Source organism: Saccopteryx bilineata, chromosome 4 (genome assembly GCF_036850765.1).
Source record: "Saccopteryx bilineata isolate mSacBil1 chromosome 4, mSacBil1_pri_phased_curated, whole genome shotgun sequence".
NCBI classification, from domain to species: Eukaryota; Metazoa; Chordata; class Mammalia; order Chiroptera; family Emballonuridae; genus Saccopteryx; species Saccopteryx bilineata.
In genome coordinates, this window is record NC_089493.1 from 231,937,942 (window position 1) to 231,957,516 (window position 19,575).

The 19,575-nt window shown below is 38.2% G+C and overlaps 1 protein-coding gene across 2 annotated transcripts in view; it reads right to left on the bottom strand.

Annotated features, from left to right (window-relative positions):
- Positions 1-4,487: 4,487 nt before the first annotated feature.
- The window catches only part of LOC136334123 (uncharacterized), a 155,156-nt gene continuing 140,068 nt past the window's right edge, over positions 4,488-19,575 (bottom strand). For both annotated transcript variants that reach the window (XM_066273956.1, XM_066273957.1), the window contains 5 exons: positions 19,310-19,467; positions 17,361-17,403; positions 15,195-15,381; positions 6,806-6,941; positions 4,488-4,897 (listed from right to left, as the gene is read on the bottom strand). In XM_066273956.1, coding sequence (XP_066130053.1) covers positions 4,798-4,897; positions 6,806-6,941; positions 15,195-15,381; positions 17,361-17,403; positions 19,310-19,467 — 624 coding nt within the window. In that variant the 3' untranslated portion in view covers positions 4,488-4,797. The remainder of the gene's footprint in view (positions 4,898-6,805; positions 6,942-15,194; positions 15,382-17,360; positions 17,404-19,309; positions 19,468-19,575) is intronic.

Consider the following 19,575-nt stretch of genomic DNA (forward strand, 5'->3'; position numbering starts at 1 on the left):
ATATAAAAATGAGACTCAGAGACAGGGACAAGAGTGTGAGAGTTACAGCGTGGGGGGGAGGAGAGGGAGGAGGTTGGGGGAGGGGAGGGGCACAAAGAAAACCAGTTAGAAGGTGACGGAATACAATTGGACTTTGGGTGATGGGAATGCAGCATAATCAAATGTCAAAATAACCTAGAGATGTTTTCTCTGAACATATGTACCCTGATTTATCAATGTCACCTCATTGAAATTAATTTTTAAAAAAATAAAAATAAATAAATAAAAATAGTAATAAAACAACAGCCTTTGGAAAATAAAAAGACTTTATTTTTCTGGAAATTCAATTCTTCCTTCCTCTCCTCCACTCCAAACAAACACAGCTTTAGGGCTACAGAGCTCCTGGAACCTATTTTTTTTTTATATTGTAAACCCACCTTCTTGGTCGTGAGTAATTAGCTTCTTTTAATTTGATGAAATTGGTATTGAAAGAGAGAAATCATTCTCTCACGGGACACTGGACCTGAGAACACACAAACTTGAAGCTCTCAGCTAAAGTCATGTTCCTTCATGTGGATGAGAAAGCAGAAAATATGAGTTTGTACAGAATTTATAAGGTGACATCTGTCTCAACCTGCCTGAGACATTGCCTGCTTATATCTGTTGTCTCTGTATAATAATTAATAGTTTCTTTTCTCAAAATGTCCTGATTTGGAAGCAAAATTATGTGGTTACCTTAATCACTCAAGACTCTGATGGCAAATGATAGAAGCTTGACCTGAATAGCAGCTGCCTAGGTATTTGAGTACCATCATCCCATGTAGGAGACACCACTTTCAAGCATTTAGAAAGAGTAGAGGGATGGCATTTATGTACCTATCTGTGGGAGAAAGTGCCTTTGACTGGAAGGCTTCTATATCTCATCTTTGGCAAGGTGGAAGCTCTGTTTTTGAGGTCAGCTCTCCCATAAGTGCTGCTATATAGGCCTTTGCTGTTACTGGTGCTATGCAGAGTAGATCACTCTAACAGATATAATTGCTACAAAGGCCATTTACACTACGCCACCCTCTGGTCATAGACTTTACGAACATGCAGGTTAGGCAATCTTTGCGTGTGGATGCTGACAAGAGGGTATTACTGTCATTGGAATATTTGACTCCCAATCCATGCATTCATTCTCTATATCAAATAAAGTCAGGCTGCAGGGAGAAAGAAGAATGAAGCAGATGGACGACAAGCAGTAGAGCAGAGAGAGATGATACCTTGGGTTTTTGTGCTCCAATCCCTACAGAGGCTATCTCTGAGGCACATTCTTGCTTTTAGTTTCCACAATAAACCATGATTTCCTCATAATTATAATACCTTTATGCTTAAGATATCTCTAAAATCTTTCTGTAATTTACAGTCCTCAAAGCCTTAGTGCAACTCAGAACCTGTTATTTCATTAGCTTTTATATCCTGCTGTGGACGTGTCTTCGAAATAAGCAATTGGGAGGACTAGAATGGAAAAAGACAGTTCCACTATGTTAGCCAAATCTCTATAGAGAAAGCATTTATTCTTGATTTGAGGGTGGGGGAGTTTATTTCAAACCCAGGAAGAAGCTTGAGAGGTGATTTGGAGTCAAGGGATCACAGAGATAATTCTCTCAGGCTGAGTGGGTGAAGCAAAGAAAGAAATAGACTGATTGCTTCTAGTGTGCCCCTTCTACAGGAACAAATTACCATGTCTTTGATGTTTATTAATTTATCTTCACTAAATGTAATTCCTAAGTACAGAAAAGTCCATGGGTTTTCCTTATTGTGTGCTCATTAAGAGAGCAAATGAGGCAGAACAAAAACTGGAGTTACACCAGCACTACTTGGGCCTGCAGGGAACTTCTGAGAACAATTGGGACTTCGTTTAGGGCTTCTAGGAAAGCTGATGGAAAATCTTTCAAGTTTATCAAGGAGTGGGGCTAGAAGCGTCTGACAACTGTAGACTGGTCTTTGAGGTTCTAAATAGGCAATATTATGCTGCGTAGTATTACTCAGAAATGCTTCATAATAGACTCAGAATGCCTGAGACTATATGTGGCCTTCTCTTCTGTTCACTTGAGAAGAAAACCCTGATGGAACTCTCCACCCTCCCCTCTGTAGGTAGTGAGGTGAAGGAGACATGACATATTCCCTCTGAAGCTGCCTACAGAGATAGGTCTGGATATAACCAGCAGACAGTCTTTGCTAATGATACTTATAATCATATTGAGAGTGCATGGAGGCTGCCCACGGGTCCTGTGCTTTACACACACTTTTCACTTAATTTTCATAAACACATGTGATAGATGCTGTACTAATATTCATTTATAGCTGAGGAAGCTAAAATGAGGGGAGTTCAAGTCACTTGCCCCAGGTCACAGACAGATGTGAGAAAGCTACACTTTGACCTCGGAACCTTTGGGCTGCAGAATGTATGCTCTGAACAATTCGTTCTGCCTCTCTTTCATGGTGGTTGGCTGGGTGGAAGCCAGCGCTTGGTCCACAGTAGATGCTCAGTGTGAACATTTATTGACTGACTGACTATTGGGCTCATGGGGGGTGCTTCTTGATTTGCCAAATGGTGGGCTAACTAAACTGTGCTGTCAGACACTGCAGATGTGGGAGGGGGCCCCGCACTGCCCCCCCTGTTTTATCTACTGGAGATGGAAACTGTGTAGGTCCAGGGAAATGTTCTTAATTTTAGAAAATAAGAAGTTCTTTCTGGGTCACTTATCCTGTGAAAACCATATAAAAAGTTTCAAATCCTCTCCACATAAAAATACTCACACACTTTTTTTTTTTTTTGCTTAATGCTGGGATTCTTAGAACATTCTAGGAGTAACAGTAGTTTTTGAGGAGCAACTCTGAATATTGAATGTTGATATCTTTCACTTTCAAGTGAGTTATATGAGTGCTTCATTCAGATAAACTCTTTTTCACATTTTATTGAGGGAGTTGTTTTGTTTTTCTCCTTCAGGGGACAGCTCTGTGCCAGTGTCACCACTGGCTGTGGTCACTAGTTGGCTGTACAATTTCTGCACTCCATGGTGGGGCTCCAGGAACACAGAGCGGCTGCTGGGCAGCGGCCATGTACCATCCAGGTTTCTGACATGCACATTACTGATGAAGCCCCAGCTGAAAGACCTCATTATTATCATGGTAAATACTGGGAGAACAAAGGAACCTTTCTCAGAACAGAGGGCTATCTGTTATTGCTAATTGGTTATTTTTGATTATGGTATTAAGTTGGCCAGAGAATTACAGCATGTCATTTTGGGTATGAGTTCATTTAGACAGCTTCTCTTAATATGGGAACTAAATGGCACATGCTTACACACAAGCCTCCTTTATTTGAGTTGTGAGTGACAGCTGCAAACTGGAGCCGCCTATTTTCAAAATTTTTTATTTACTGATTTTAGAGAGTGAGAAAAAAGGAGAGGGAGAGAAAAAACAAACATCGGTTTGTTGTTCCAGTTATTTATGCAGTGAAAAAATGACTCAAATTTTGATATCTTTTTTACATTTAAGATTCTTTGGAAAAGGATATAATTTGAATTAACATGAAGTCCTTCCATGCAATTGTGGAAATATAAACATGATTTATTGCTAGAATTGATGTGTTTCAGTTCTCAGCCGAAGACTAGAAGGGCTTGGTGACTTTGGGAAGTGGGTGGTTGCGTTCTCTGGGAAAATACGCCATATTCTTGGGCACAATGAGGAGCTGAGGGATGGATGGAAACAATGGTGGCTGGAGATTAGGCTCAGTTTTAGTTCTGCATTAACAACCAATGTGATCTGCAACAGACAACCACCTTCCTGAGCCTCAGCCGTGAAGGAAAGGGGTTGAGTTATAAGATCCTTGTGAGCTCTGAAATACTATGATTTTATGAAACAAGATTTTAATTTTTTTCCTTTTGCGTTGCTGCAGAGCACTTGACTCGGACAGCTGAACTCCCGGAATTGTGTGTTCATGTTCCATTAGTGAGGGCATGGGGCTTCCAAGTGCATCACGTCTTGGATACGGATAGGGATTGTACCCCTGAGAAATGACCTCAATGGTTAGAATTCACTTTTCAATTACTCTGAATGTTATTTTCCATATTAAGAGCAGGACATTTTGGTTTATTTTGTGTTTGCCCCTTACAGAATGATAAATAGGTGAAATGTTCAGGTAATAATAAGACGCAGGCCTTTGCATTTTTCTCCCCTACATTTAGTCTAACTCTTTAGTTGTTTTATTTTTATATTGATAATTAATTATTTTCTTTCATCTGGGAAGTCCTGGAAGTCACTTGAAATAGTTGATTGTAAGATGACCTAACAGAGAGGACCTTGTTTAGCTGAATTATTTATTCATCATTTAAGTGACTTTATTTCCATGATCTTAATTCTCCCAAATAACAGCTTCCCACATCATGGCGTGTAGACATTCTAAGAAGTCCATAGCTAAAAGCACAGAGTGGAACATTTAGAAAAGAATATAAAAGAGAAAATAAAATAAATCAACTTTTATTGTATTTATGCTTTCAAAAGACAGTAGTGTGGGGCGTACTATATTTTGATGCTAACATGTACAGCATAAGGGGGATAAAGCTGAGGGGAAGTATTAATGCTGTTGATGTAAGTTGTATTATTTGAATGTCACATTTGATTGGGTGCTTTAGTTCAAAGACAAAATTTTAATCTTATGACAAAGTTTTACCATATTGGAGAAACATGCATTTGAAACGCTATGTAATAATAAATGTTTTTGTTTACTCCCACAATGATGATTTTGTGGATCTTTTAAGATTAGGGTTCCTTTCACATTCTGGTCTCCTCTAGAGGTCTGTTAATGAAGTCTTGAATAGCTTGATGCAAAGGAAGCCATTTTTTGATAGACATTTTTAGAGCTGTAATCCAGCTGCAGAAATAACAAAGCATGACACGTCACTGAAAAATCATTGCACTCCAAGAAGGTGAAATGTTACAAAATCACTTAATTTACTTTCTAATTGTTTCCCTTGGTTATTTAGCTTGAAATTAATAAGGTAAACAGTGCTCCTTAGGTTTTGGATTGAACAAAAAAATAAAACACCAAATAAGAAATATGCAATTGTAGCTATGAAGTAAAACAGCATTAATATAAATAATAAGATTAGAAGAGGGTACAGTGTTTGTAAATAGTGAATAAAAAACCCATAGGACTTCAAAAATATTAGTTTCTATTTAAATTTAAAGTTTAGTTGATCAAACATATAGCAATCTAATATTGACATTAGGACAAATATTTCTGGGTCAAATTCTTGAAACTACAGCAAACTCTTCAGTTTACTCTCCTTTCCTTTCCTCTTCTTGAATAATGTTAACAAAATGTGTGTATATAACATTTATTCTAAGGGTAGTTAATAGGCTTCTTGTTTGTTTGTTTTTCAATGGTATGGGTCAGGTACGCTTGTGTAATGGGAGTTGTGGAGAGTTAACCAGAATTCTTTCTAAGAGAGTATCCTAGCAACATTAATAAGTTACTGTGCTTTGTGACTATCTAAGAGAGGAACATGATTATATCATTTCCTAAACTCATTTTCTTTGAATGGGGTATCTTGTGAAACCAGAGTTCCATGAACTATGCTTTGTGAAACTCTTGCTCTTATGCTCTGAAATATTTGTGTAGTGATTCCATATTGTTTCCTATTGATAATACCCACTCATGGATTTGACAGTGAGACCAACTATTGAAACTCTTCTCTAGAGAAGCCAGTGGGTTTTATCAAATAGGAGTTAACTTTGTTTCATTGACCTTTGTCCTATGTGCACCAGTCGGAGCTTCACCTTCAAGAGAACCATCTTAATCTGCCACCCAGATTATATAGCACAGCCTAAGGAAGAAGATCTTGGTAAAACATCCAGCAATTTTGTATTCCTTATCACCTCGCTCTAGCTCACCCTTAGGACTGAGTTAAACAAACAGGATTTACGTAACAGAAGAGGTACAGGGATATTCTTTGTCACCTCCCCAAATGGTCACTTGTTGGAGATCCTGAAATTCTACTTTCAGAGTTTTATTTCTTTGGGTTAAAACAGTGTATCTAGCTCTTGCAAGTGTCTCTAGAAATTTTACCATGTCCTCTGTTTTAATAAATTACTGTGAAATTTTTTGGATCCTTTTTATTAGTAGGGAGGAAGTGTCTGTATGAGGTAAGGAATTGATCACCAAGCAGTTGGTGGGCACTGGCTGTCTTAGGGAGTGGAGTTAGGACAGGGAGACTTGAGAAATGCAGGAAGACACTCTAGGTACCAGACAATATTTCCTCTGCTCTATGGTTTTGTCTTTGTTAATTTTATTGTTTTTCCCCCAGAATCATTATGCACCAAGTGCCCATTTGTACGTGTCAAGTTGGATACTGAACATATCAAATTAGATGTTTAAGTCCTATGTCCTTCAATGGCTTATGAAAAAAGCAAAAAAAACTGACCAAATTCAGGTGGACAGATCAATAAGAGCTATGTTAAAGGAGGTGAAACAGCAAATCTGTGAATTAATAAATTACAGTCTTTATAAATTTTTCATGTTGGAGCCTGATTAGGTCACTGCTTTGGGAAAAACTGTGAACTCCTTTTTCATTTGAAAATAATACTTTAAGAAGAGTCATCTTCTATTCATTGAAATAAAAAAATATCCTGGGTAATATTAACTGGAGACTATGCACAAAAAAAGGGAGCGCCTTAATTGAAGATGTGGGGTCGAAGTTGGAAAATAAGAGTAAGTCTTCGCTACAAAGGCCTTTGTCGAGACTGATAAAGAAGAAGAAATATGCAGATCTTGACTTACCGTTGGTTTTCTGTTTTATTTTCTGCACAGAAATAAAAAGTCTTGAACTCTTCAGATGGAGGTTTGAGTTCAATTACTGATTGCTTGAAACTAAGGGTCTTCTCATTCACCCTATATCCTTGCAGATATAAGCCACCTATAGAAGGTGAAAGAAAAAAACAAGTGAGGAGAATAGAGAAATAGTTAAGGTGGAGAAAAGGAATCTAAAAAGGTATCAAGAAAAATATTTGCATCTGAAGGAACCTCTAGTCTAGCAGTTCCGTTTTACAGATGAAGAAACTGAGACTCTAAAAGAGTACAGAGTTTAAAGTCATCCATTAATGATGAATGGCAAAACTGGTGATAAAGTTTAGATTTACTGGTTTTTCTCTTTGTAATTTTCTCAGTATATGTTCAGTGTTGAGTTCTGGTTTTCTGTGGGCCGAAGCTAGCCTCTTTACCTGAGGGACACATTTTGAAATAACTTTTTCAGTATCGAAGACTGACACCTGCAATATCACATTAGAGGAAATCTAATAATATTGACTAGGCAGAATGATTAAGGCATCCTTTCTGAAGAATGGTGAAGACTGCCAGCCGTTTCTAAAATCAACGTAGATTCTCACCTTCTTCGTGCATATTTAATGCAAAGCACATTTAAAAGATGAACCCACAAGGTGATGTGAGGGAGCCAGCTGGAATTAAAACGAGAGTAAATGACTGGTTTTAAAAGATAATTTCCTCCCCATGGTCCTTTGAATCTCTGTTAGTGGTTATATATTGCTTGGCCTGAATTTTCTTTCCATTATTTGGGGGTTTAGGGGAGGCCATCAGTCTAAAAGAAGTTGCTGAATAATCAAAATGCTTGTGTGTGGTTTTTTATGGTATTTTGATGCTGTGAAGGAACCTGGATTTCATGCAGAGAATTCAGGTAACATCATTAGCAGCGATGATGAGATGTTTAAACCTCTCTCTGGCTTTTGCTAACTCTTGTTCTTGTGCCCCACCTCCTGCTAGGAGCTACTTCAGTGCACTGTACTAACTAACGTTCGAGTTGGATTTTTGCTACTCTGCACTATAACTACTTCATGCTCATGTTAATAAGGGACTACCAAGGGATATTTTGATTCTTTTGAATATGGATGGTATCAACATATACTGGCAGGAAGTCTTATATTTTTCTTTTTAAACAGAATGAGTGGCTTTTGGACATTAGACATTGGTGAGGGGAATTGTTTATTCTGTAGGGAGATTTAGATATAATATTAAACAAAAACATTTTTTTTAATTTAAAAAGAGTCAGTTTTAGAACTACTAAAAAACATGCATTTTAGAAATGGCTATATTTTTTTTCTTTAAGTAAACCCCTGTAAAATGGTTTTTACTCAAATAAGAGAGTGACTTCTCTCTTTGTACTACATGTATCAACTTTAGTGTGATATAATTTATGCATCATAAAAACACCCATGTAAAGTATATAGTCAATGATTTTTAGTGTTTTTATAGAGTTTTGTAACCATCTTTATAATCTAATTTTATAACATTTTCATCCTTTCAAAAAGAAACTCCATATCCATAGGTAGTCACACCCCCTTTGCTGCCCATCCTAACCCTAGGCAATCCAAATCCACTTTCTGTTTTTATAGATTTGCTTTTCCTGGGACACTTAATATGAATGAAATTATACAATATGTGATCTCTGTGACTGGCTTCTTTCACTTAGCATGATGTTTATAAGTTTCATCCATGTTGTATCATGTGTCAGGACTTCATTACTTTTTATTGTAGAATGATATTCCATTGTACGTATATGCTACATTTTATTTATCCATTCATTAGTTGATGCACAATTGGGTTTTCTTCCATTTTTCTTTCATGAATAATGTTGTTATGAATATTCATGTACAAGGTTTTGCATAAATACATGTTTTGGGGGTATATACTAGAAATGGAATAAGCAATGAGCTAGACTTTTTAGGACTGTTGGGTACTTAAAGACATATCATTAAGACATTTTGCTGTCTTAATTTTCTGCTCCAAACTATTGTACTATTCTGATTTCTGATGACTTCCTGCTTGTGAGATTTTCTTTTCTCATCTGTTTGAGCAGATATGAGTATCTCCCCTATCCCTACCCTTTCTGAGGATAGAAAATATTATCCAAAATGTATCTGCTACAAACAAGAAGGTTATCTGACCCCTTTTCTAACCAGTTCTAATGTAGAAATGATTGGCAGTAAATACATCCAATTATAACCCAATTATCTCATTTGAGGTGACCTCCTTGGGCTGGTTTCTGTTACTGGGAAGCCGCAGTAAATAGCAAGATGGAACAGTTTTGGACAGAGATTTTTCCAAGAACTGTGCAAGCATTACATGTTCCATTTGTTGCAATAATGTAAAATATATCATTTTGAAAAGTGCTCACAGACCTTGATGTGATTTATTCAAGGACCATAGTTAAAAGTCACAATTTGTTACCTCTAGCTTTTGCAAGAGAGAGAAGGGGGAAAAATCATGTGTGGTGAATGACAAGGGGCTTCAGGCCTGTGAAGAGGCACTTGACTAAAGGGCTTCTGGAATACCCATGTAGGACCTTTTAAATATTAGTAGGCACAGGCCAACCAGTAATCCATGTTGTTAAAGGACCAGCACTTTCCTTGACTGTAAGGACTTCAGGGAATTGTCTAGGACAATTTCTCTAACTCCCACAATACATATTAGAGGCATATTTATTTAGCTGAAAGTAAAATGTGGGATTAGCATCTAATGTGATTTTTATAGGACACCTGGGGCATGTTGCCTCTCAAATCTTGCTCTTTGCCCTCATTTCACTGTTATTTTTTTCCTTCTCTTTCTTGTCCTCAGCATTGTCTCAGCATCTCAGGTGAATATTGCAAGAAAGAGCTCATACTAAAATACTATAGAAATGAGAAATATCAAATAAGTTTTCCCAGATCCCTCATAAAGTACATACATCAATGGAATAAAACAAATTAGAAAAATAAAATAAATAACAATAAAACAGAGAAGCAATGGAGTTGCTACAGACAGTGGCCCATGTCTGTAGGAAGTGGTGGCCATGGAAGCCTGGGTTTTAATGAAAAAGCAACTAGTAAGGTCGGCAGCTTATAATGGTAACCAAAAGGAAAGTCTTTTTTTAAGTACTCTGAGATCTGGAACAGAAACCTGACTGTTTAAACAAGCATATATTCAGACATAGTGTTTTTTTATATTACATGTTCCAACTGTTTTGCCTGTGAGAAGTACAGACCTCTACATGTTTTTGTACATTTAGACCAAAAGTTTTGTGAAATGTTATGGTGTATCATCATGTTTTCTATTCAATTCAATTCTATTGTATTAGATACTGGTCACAACTTACTACATTGATGCATGACTCAGTAATGGGGTCAAAACCTGCAATGTAGTAGAAATGGTAATCAAGGTCCATTTGAAGGTTATGACCCTCACAGGGCTGGAGAACAAGGAAATAGACTAGGGTGGAATATGAAGAACAAACCCCATTAAAATTAATTTTAAAAACCCCATTAAAATTAATTAAAAAAAAAGAACGAAGCAGAACTTGGGCAAAACAAGTAGAGGATAAATTTTAGATTAGACCAACATAAAGGTCATTCACTTGGCATCACCCAGAAGAACTGAAAATGAGTCTCAAGACTCTGTATAATCTTTATGAATACAATAATGAGTCATACTCCAAGTATATAATATGATTAAGATAAATGGAGTATTTTAGTGCCTGTACTGTTCATGGTACCTCATGGCTTCAGCCATTCTCAGTAAATTTCTCTGCTGTCCTTATAATGCCTACAGTTCCTCTGATGAATAGTTGGATTGGGTGGGCCCTGGTTATTGCAGTCAGCGTGCTGCTACCCGGAGCACAGAGACTAGACACGCGGCAGCATTGACTGAGTACTCCTTTAAGAAAGTTAGTTTTCTGTCAGGGAGTGCTACACAAAGCATTGCATCTAAATGTTAGGACACAGATTCAGATAGCATTTGTTCACATTTTGCCTCTATCACTTACTAGCTGGGTGACCACTGGATATCAGTGAACTTTTCTAAGCCTTAGTTTCTCCCTTATGTTGCAATAACCAGTTATTTTGCAGATATTAGTTTTAGATAATGGACATAAGTGCTTATCCAAGTCCTGCATGCATTCACTAATGCATGCTGACTTTCCCACTCTAATACACCTGAGCGGTATGATCTAGTCCTCTGAAAGCAGGTGGCTGATCAGGGCAGTGATTCTTGGTGGACAGTGGTGACAGGGTATATTTACTTTGGGAATTTCCCGAGGGAGATGTGGCTAGGCATTAATCCTATCTTGTGTTTTACTGTGCCAGATCACTGGCTGTGAGTGTGAGGTCATGATTGAAGTTAAAATGTACAAGCAGGTTGAGCAGGACTCTTAGAAAAAGGATGTAAATCTCAGTTTAAAATTAAAATCCAGGAAAGGGTAAAGGTTTCAGAAGAATTTCAGCACAGCCACCTTAAAGCTACAGAAGGGTTAGCCACTGATGAGCCCTAGGGGGGCTTCCATGAGGACCCAGCAGCTGTCAGGGTGGGTGTGCAGGGCTGGCAACGAAGTGCACCTTCTGGAGCGAGATGCACACTCAGGCAAGTGGTAGTTTTTATTCAAGGAAGAGCAGAGTCATAGAAAACTAAACATCACAGGCCTCTCTCTATTTTAGAACATGGCCTAGATATACAATTTCTGTTGGAATTTTACTAAGGAAAATGTTCTTGTAATCTATATTTGAGATAATTTGGGCTAGAAATTGAGGACATGTGGAGATAGAAATATTTAAGATTTAAGACTTGGAAAGAATAAAAAGCTTTGGATTAGATGTTGTTGTTGTTTTTGCACCATAAATAATACATTTTCAAGAAAGGAATTAGGTAACTTGTAGAAATTAGGTACCTAGTAGAAATTAGGTAACTTGTTTTAGCTGGCAAGAGTATGACATGGCCAAAAAGCCAGGCATCGATCTGGTCACCTGCGTTCTGGTTTTACCTTTCAGTTGGCTTTTCAATTTTCTAATCTTCCTCCACTATTAAATGAGAGGATGACAAACTACTCACACCTCATGGAAATACAGGGCAAGTGAGATAATATGGTTCATTCATTTATTTGTTAAACATACTTTATATCTCTAAGCACGTAAACCCTTAGATGAGATAGGATTGCTAAATACAGATAAAAATACAAAGTAGAGGGTGGTAAGTGTCATAAGATAGGTGAGTGTGCAAGTTGAGAAAAGAGAGATGCTCATTTATCTGGGACCATCTGGGATTGCTTTGTAGCAAAGATGGCTAGCATTTGACAGACACTTGAAGCATAGGTGGACTCAGGACAATGTGGGCCAGGGAATCAGTAGGTAGAGAATGTTCCAGGGGAAGGAAAGAACTAGCACAAGCAAAGAGATGGGGTCAAAAAACTGTTCAAAAGATGTGTGTTAAGGAAACAGGACCTGACCACGTTTGGGTGGAGTGAAGGCTGCTTGGACACAAGAGTGGAAGAGACAACCAGAAAGGGGGTTTGGGAATGGAGTCTAAGGCCTCAGAGTGCTCTAACGGCAAGTGGTAGTTTTTATTCAAAAAACCCATCTAAGGTTCTGGAAAGATGTGAGAAATGATAAAAGCTGAAAACTTCCAATTTTTCCCAGTTGTCTATTTTTTGTTGTTGTTGTTGGTATAATGTAAGCTATTTAGGTTTAAATTCTGTCTTTATCATTAACTAGTCAAGGGAAGTGGGCAAATGATTTAACCTTGCTAAGCATTAGTTCTCAAATGTGTAGTTGGAATAATAACCCAGCATATAGCATTGTGGCAGTAATTAAATGAAATATTAAGTAAAAATACTTAACAGAGTGACGAGTATAGAAACTGCACTCACTAAACGATAACACTGCTTTTGCTGATACTATTTTTAGTCCATTTCCTAGTATCTGTTTTCCAGCTCTCCAACCAAGACTTTGTAGGTAGGGTCTCCTTTGACCCTTTAAACCAGCGGAAGTCAACCTGGTCCCTATCGCCCACTAGTGGGTGTTTCAGCTTTCATGGTGGGCGGTAGCAGAGCAACCAAAGTATAAATAAAAAGATAGATTTAACTATAGTAAGTTGTTTTATAAAGAGTTATTCTGCCAAACTTAGTGAAAATCCGACATAAAGTACTTGGTAAGTAATTATTATTATATGCTTTAACTTGCTGTAACTCTGCTTTATAAATTTTATAAAGTAAGGTTACTTCCCTACTTTATAAACCTCCATTACTGTGGAACCGGTGGGCAGTTAGAAAATTTTACTATAATACTAACAGAGATACAAAAGTAGGCGGTAGGTATAAAAAGGTTGGCTAAGGAAAGCCACCTAGTGACCGTCTAGCTATTTTAAACTTTTAGAACCTGCAGTTGTCTCTGGCCCCAGGGGTCTGGCAGCACTTTGTTAAATTTCAGTTTGGAATAATCTGAGCATTCAATCCTACACATTTCCTCCCTAGCTATGGAAACTGCCTCTTGAAAATCAGCGTCATTGATTTGGTAATTAAAATGGTTCAGATTTTGTAATGATACTTTAAAAGTCCCAGGTAATGACTGCTTTGGAGGTTTGTTTTGTTTACTCTATTCCCGGCATCAGGTGCTTGAAGCTGTGGATTTAGAGTTGGATAGGAACAGCCTGTCCTGTAAGTGCTTAGAGATGCCATCTCTCTCTTAGTAGCTGAATAATATTCTGAGTCATGTTTTAACACTCTCTAAATGGGAAGGGTGATTAGGTGGAAGGGGATCATTGGATTGTTCATCCTGAGTGGTGAGAAGTGAACTCTGCTTTCTTTGTACTACTTTTGTACCCTGCAAGAAGGTCAGAAATTGTCACAAGATAGCCATTTCCCACTTGGCATGCCTGTCCAGCTTAATTAAACCTAAGTATTAATGCTAAAAAAAAAGAAATTAAATGTCTGAGATTGCAGAATGTTCACTACCGCTAATTATTTAAAGTTATTCATTGGAAAAGTCCAACTGCAAATAAAATATCAATACTTCCTTTTCTCAAAATTACAAAAAGGCTAGATAATCTTTCTTGTAGAAATCAAGCACAATTAGGCCTATTGTCTCAGTGGTAGAGCATTGGCCTGGAGTGTGGAAGTCATGGGTTTGATTCCCAGTCAGGACATACAGGAGAAGCAACCATCTGCTTCTCTCCTCCTCCTCCTCCTCCTCCTCCTCCTCCTCCTCCTCCTCCTCCTCCTCCTCCCTCTCCTCCTCCTCTTTCTCTTCTTTCTTCTTTTCTCTCTCTCTCTCTTCTTCTCCTGCAGCTATGGCTCAAATGGTTCGAGCAAGTGACCCCAGATGCTGAGGATGGCTCCATGGCCTTACTTCAGGTACCAGAATGGCTTGTTTGCTGAGCAACAGAGCATGGCCGCAGATGGGCAGAGCATCGCCTGGTAGGTAGCTTGCTGGGTGGATCCTGGTCAGGCGCATGCAGGAGTCTGTCTCTCTGCTTCCCTACCTCCCACTTAATAATAATAAAAAAATCAGGCACAATTATTTTATTATTAAATTATATTGTTTATAATAACTTATTTTGTATATATGTATTTAATGTATACTATTTAATAAATATACACATTATATATAAATAATAATAAATATAGTAATGAATATATATTTTATATAAATATAACAAATGTATATATTATGTATAATAATATATAATAATTGTATATTTATAGTATATGTAAGTAATATATAATAAATGTATATAGACGTGTGTGTGTGTGTGTATAATAGAGAGCTTTTTATGTGGAGCTGAAGTCACTCTATTGACAATTTCTCATTTGATTTCAACAATAGTACTGTGAAATAGATAGCTGTTTTCATTTTATAAGTGAGAAAAGTAAGTTTTAGGAAGTTAAGAAACGTGCCCAGGGAAAATTGACAGTTAATTTCCTTTTTGTTATTCACTTATCCAAGATTAAGGACACAATGAGAAAAGGGTGGAGTCACTGTTGGCACTGTTGTCATTGTCACAATCAGAGTGACAATGACACTCTGATTGTCATTAGTAACCAAAAGAATGAAGAAGTTTATTTTTCACTTTTCCAGGCAGTAAAAGCATGGGATTAAGGGTACCGGCTCTGGAGATTGTTTGACTGTGTTCAGAGCTCACATCATGGCTTACTACATGTAATCTTGTCATATTATGTAGGCTTTCAGCCAGTTTCCTTATCTGTGAAATAGAAATTATAATAGTACCTCTTCTTTGGAGAATAAATGAACAAATTTGGGTAAATTACATAGCACAAGACTTGGTAAAGGCTCCATAAAGTTGTCATCGCTGTTATTATTATAATTACTATTATTTCATGTAAAAGTTTAGTCCGTACCTGAGGCCTGGGTGGAGCGAATGCTAGTGTAGAAGTACAGGCAGCCATCCTTCAGAATGCAATAGTGCTGGACCCACATGTCTGTGCTCCTGTCCAGTTGGTGCAGAAGGCCCAGGCACTCTGGGTTCTTGATAGCCAGGGGTGGGAGGCTACTGTTGTGCAGGGTAACATCTTCCCAGACATGGTTCTGTGGATGTGGCACAGAGGGAACACCTGAGAAATTGTCCTGTGCCAGTGGTCACAGATTCCCTGAGCCGGGACTTCAGCACCATGGCTGTTTGACTTCAGAGCAGCCACCTGCTTCTATTGCCAATGGGCTCTGAATACTTGAGCAACCAGCTAGAAAACCTGAATTTATCCATTGGCCGTGGAAAATCTCTCCCTTTTCACGTCCATCGGTATCCCTTCCCTTTGACTCCTGTTCTATTGTGAGGAAATCAGAGACCATCAGTGATATATAGAAAAAAAAAAAAAAGGAAATAGCAGACTATTTTGAGTGGCGCTCTCCATAGGATATGTTCCAATTTTCTATTCCACTCACTATTGGGATTATCTTCCCAGCCCTGTTCCTGGTAGGTTCACTATGACTAAAAGCACCCCCTGGTCCATGCCGTTCTTTATCTAGAACTTCCATTTGTGCAATGAAACAAGTTAAATTGCCCCAGGCCAGATTGGGCCTTGGGCTCTCATGGTCATTGATGCAGAAGGCCCATGCTAAATCAAGATCCTCTACCCTGGAGGGCACCCTAGGTCCACTGGCCTGAGAGACTGGTTCTTCCTGGGAACTCGACCTGAGGCATAGGACACAGTGCTCTGTCTCTTTATCAGAACTCCCTGCCAGCACCCGGCCAGTTTCTCTTCTTTATTTGGTTTCATTTTTGCTCTTTAATTTTAACAAGGCATTGCAAAAGATTTCAGAATGTAGAGCTGGCTTTGTTCATTGCTGTGAAGTAGGAACCTGCTGCAAGTTTGGTTGTTCTTTTTTTACTCTGCTCCAGACACTGAATGCATTAGCAGAATAGATCCTTCTGAAAAATATCAGTCTCATTAGGATGACGCATTGAAGAGAGGGACGGGTGTAATGAGCATTGTGTTCCAGGTAAAATGAAACACCAGTCCTGCTGTTTGTCTTGTGATGATGCCAGTGGTTTTTCTGAGAGGACAGTTACAGGGCATGGGGCAGTACATTTAAATTCAAATGATGCCAAATTTCTGAAGTATACCAGAGCCAAATATGTATAGAAGATAACTGATAGTAAATGCTTTCAAATATTCTTTTAATTTATTGATTTTAGTGAGAGATGAATGGGGAGAAAGAGAGACAGGAACATCAACTCATTCCTATATATGCCGGGAACAGGAATCGAACCGGCAACCTCTGCGCTTTGGGAAAATGCCCTAACCAATTGAGTTATCCAGCTAAGTCATACTAAATGCCTTTTGCTTGTATGCCATTTTATGAGAAAATGAACATAGTCAAAGGAAATCTATCACTTCATTAGAAATTATATACATAGTATAAAAATTAAGCGCCTCCATACACACACAAATACACACACAGGTGTATTTCTGAGCATTAGCTCAGAAAGAGAAATATAAAATACCTTAGGGGCTGAAGTGATGACTCAGTTTATAGGTCAAATCTAAGTTAAAAATTATATTCTCCAAGGCTAGGAATCGTGAACTGGCAAGAACAATGAAAGAAAAGTGGCCTGATATGTCTCCATAATAAGGATGTGAACATAAAGCATTGCATTTCTAAACACAAGACACTCATTTTTTAGTAAGCTGCTCAGCCAACAGCACTATCCCAAGCCACCCTGATGTCTTGTACTTGGGAAATGAAAAGAAAACAGCATTGTCTTAACCTCGTGGGGAACTACTGGATGGCTCATTGTGAGAAAGAAATTCCACCTGGCCTGTGACTCCCCACTGAGCTCACGGAGAGAAATGTCATACAAACCTCTGAAAAGGAAAAGAACAGCAGGAACGCAAGCCACCTTGTAGAAGCTGAACAGGAAACCCTGTTGACTTAAAATCCTCTTTCCCAGCTTGTACAGCAGATCTGAGAAGTCCCAGGGATGGCTGCATGGCATCTAACTTGATCCTTGCCCCTCTGAGCAGAAAACCCAAATGAAGGCAGAGTTAACGATCAAAAGCACTTACCTGGTGGACAGGATGGGCTGCTTTGTCCATTGCCTCAAGCCACCTGAAAGACAGTGAAATGAGGGGGGGGGGCTGGATATTCTCCCTGAAGCCCATTATTCAGACAGAACAGTCCCGAGGCTCAGATAGATTTTACTGCTCTAGTTCATGGTTGAAGAACCACTCATCTTAACAAAATTCCTATTACTAGGTGGCAAAATCTTTTTTCCATCAGGCATATTTAAAATAAATTCTTCTTCTTCTTTACTATAGTTTAATTAGTGCCCAAGAGAAAATGCATTTTTTTATTTCACCAAGGTGTGTGAATTTATTAACACCACAAGGCTGATAACAACTAGTGTATAACCGTAAGGCTCTGGCTGTTAAATATGGACAGACTGGTACATAGCCACTGTCAAGTGTTCCTTGGACGTAAGGGCACCATTGGGGCACCAGCAGGGCCTCCACTAGAGAGCGACCTTTCTTAGTCCTGTTTCCTTAGCCATGCACCAGCCTATCCATCCCACCCCAACTTGGCAAGCTTTTAAATTTTCCTTTTAAATTCTTCAACTTCTAATCAAACCATACTGCCTGCTGTTATTTCCAAAGTTTGATTTGTTCCCTCTGCCCTCCTCTATTTCGTTTCTTCTGTCGTATGCTTCTCTGGTCCTATCCCACACCCTGCGTAAAGTCCTCCCTCATCCCCACATCTGGAAACCTCGCCCCTCCCCTCAATTCCCATGCCACCTCTGTCTTCCCCCATAGCACTTCTTCACTTTATTTTGAATTAAAAATATTGAAATAAATGCCCTAAATTCTTAGTTCAGAGCTTTTCGAAAGGTTTAATCATACCAGTCGTCCTAGAGACCTTAAAGCAATCTTAACCATATTAACTGCTGCCCAATAAATTCAGGGCAGGACAAAAATAGGTGTATAGTTGTGAGTATGTGAAACAGATTTTATTTTGTATTTTATTAACTATTATATTATTTTCCATATGAACAAATGTAAACCGCCTTTTGCTTCCCTGTATTTCGTTCGTGAATTGAAATACAATCAAGTTGCTATAACCTTATTTCCTTATTTGTCTTTTAAAGCAACATGCATTTGATACATAATGTTCCCCATGTAGGGACAGTATATTGTTTGCCTAAGATGTTCCAGATGTAAGGCTTTCTTTAAACTTGGAGCTGAGTCCAAATTCTCTTAAAGAAATATTCCATTGACACTAATACCGTTGACCCATTACCTGTTTGTTGTTGTCTCCCTCACCACTACTCCAGTCAACTCTTACCCTAAATTAGCAGTATTTACGTGACTGTTGTCAGCTGACTCACTGAACTGACCAATAATCTCCATTCCTTGAGGATGATACACTGAATAATGATCATGTCACTAAATGCTTTGAGTTTATAGGTTACCCTCTTAGAATGCCTGTACATGTCTACCCTCTGAAGGGGTTGCCTGTTATAGAATGTCAACTGGGTTCTTTCCCCACCAAGTTACATTATTATTGTTTATTTTGCTCACGGCACTGTACTGTTACTTTATTATTGTTTATTTTGCTCACTGCAGTGTACTGTGTTCAACTGTAACCTTACCACATTACTTTTATTCTTGGGACTATCTATCCAATTAGTATAAAACATATAAATTTGGCAACTTTTGAAGAAGCTATATATAAACTGTGGCATTATTGAGCTTTTTAAGAAAAATGTGTAGATCCAAAGTTAATAAGTTAGAAGAACATGCTTCTGTTGTTCAGAAATTTGGTTAGAAATTGGGAAAATACCCTAACCAATTAAAATGGGATGAAAATAAAGAACCAAACTTCTCATATCTACAAAACTACAAGTTATTGACTCCTGCTATAAATGTGCTGTTCCAATCCCAATAATCTATAAGACTGCTGTTCAAGAAGCAGCCCTCTCCCACAGTGAAACTAGTAAGATAAAAGATTAATGAATTACCTTTTCATTTCTTGGTTTGAGGTTGCACAGAAGCAAAAAGTTCTATTTCCAACCTGAGGCACACAGTTAAACACAAATGGTTTTCCCAAACTGCTGTCAATGTCCACTTCTGCACCTTCTAATTTTATTACCTCTAAAGGTGGACATCTTCCTTCATCCTGCAATTAATAAGAAAGAGGTTCAGGGTAGGCTCTGCAACTTAGCAGGAAAGGGAGAAAATGAGAAAGAAAAGGACTGAAGGTTTTTTTTTTAATTGATTGCTTGTT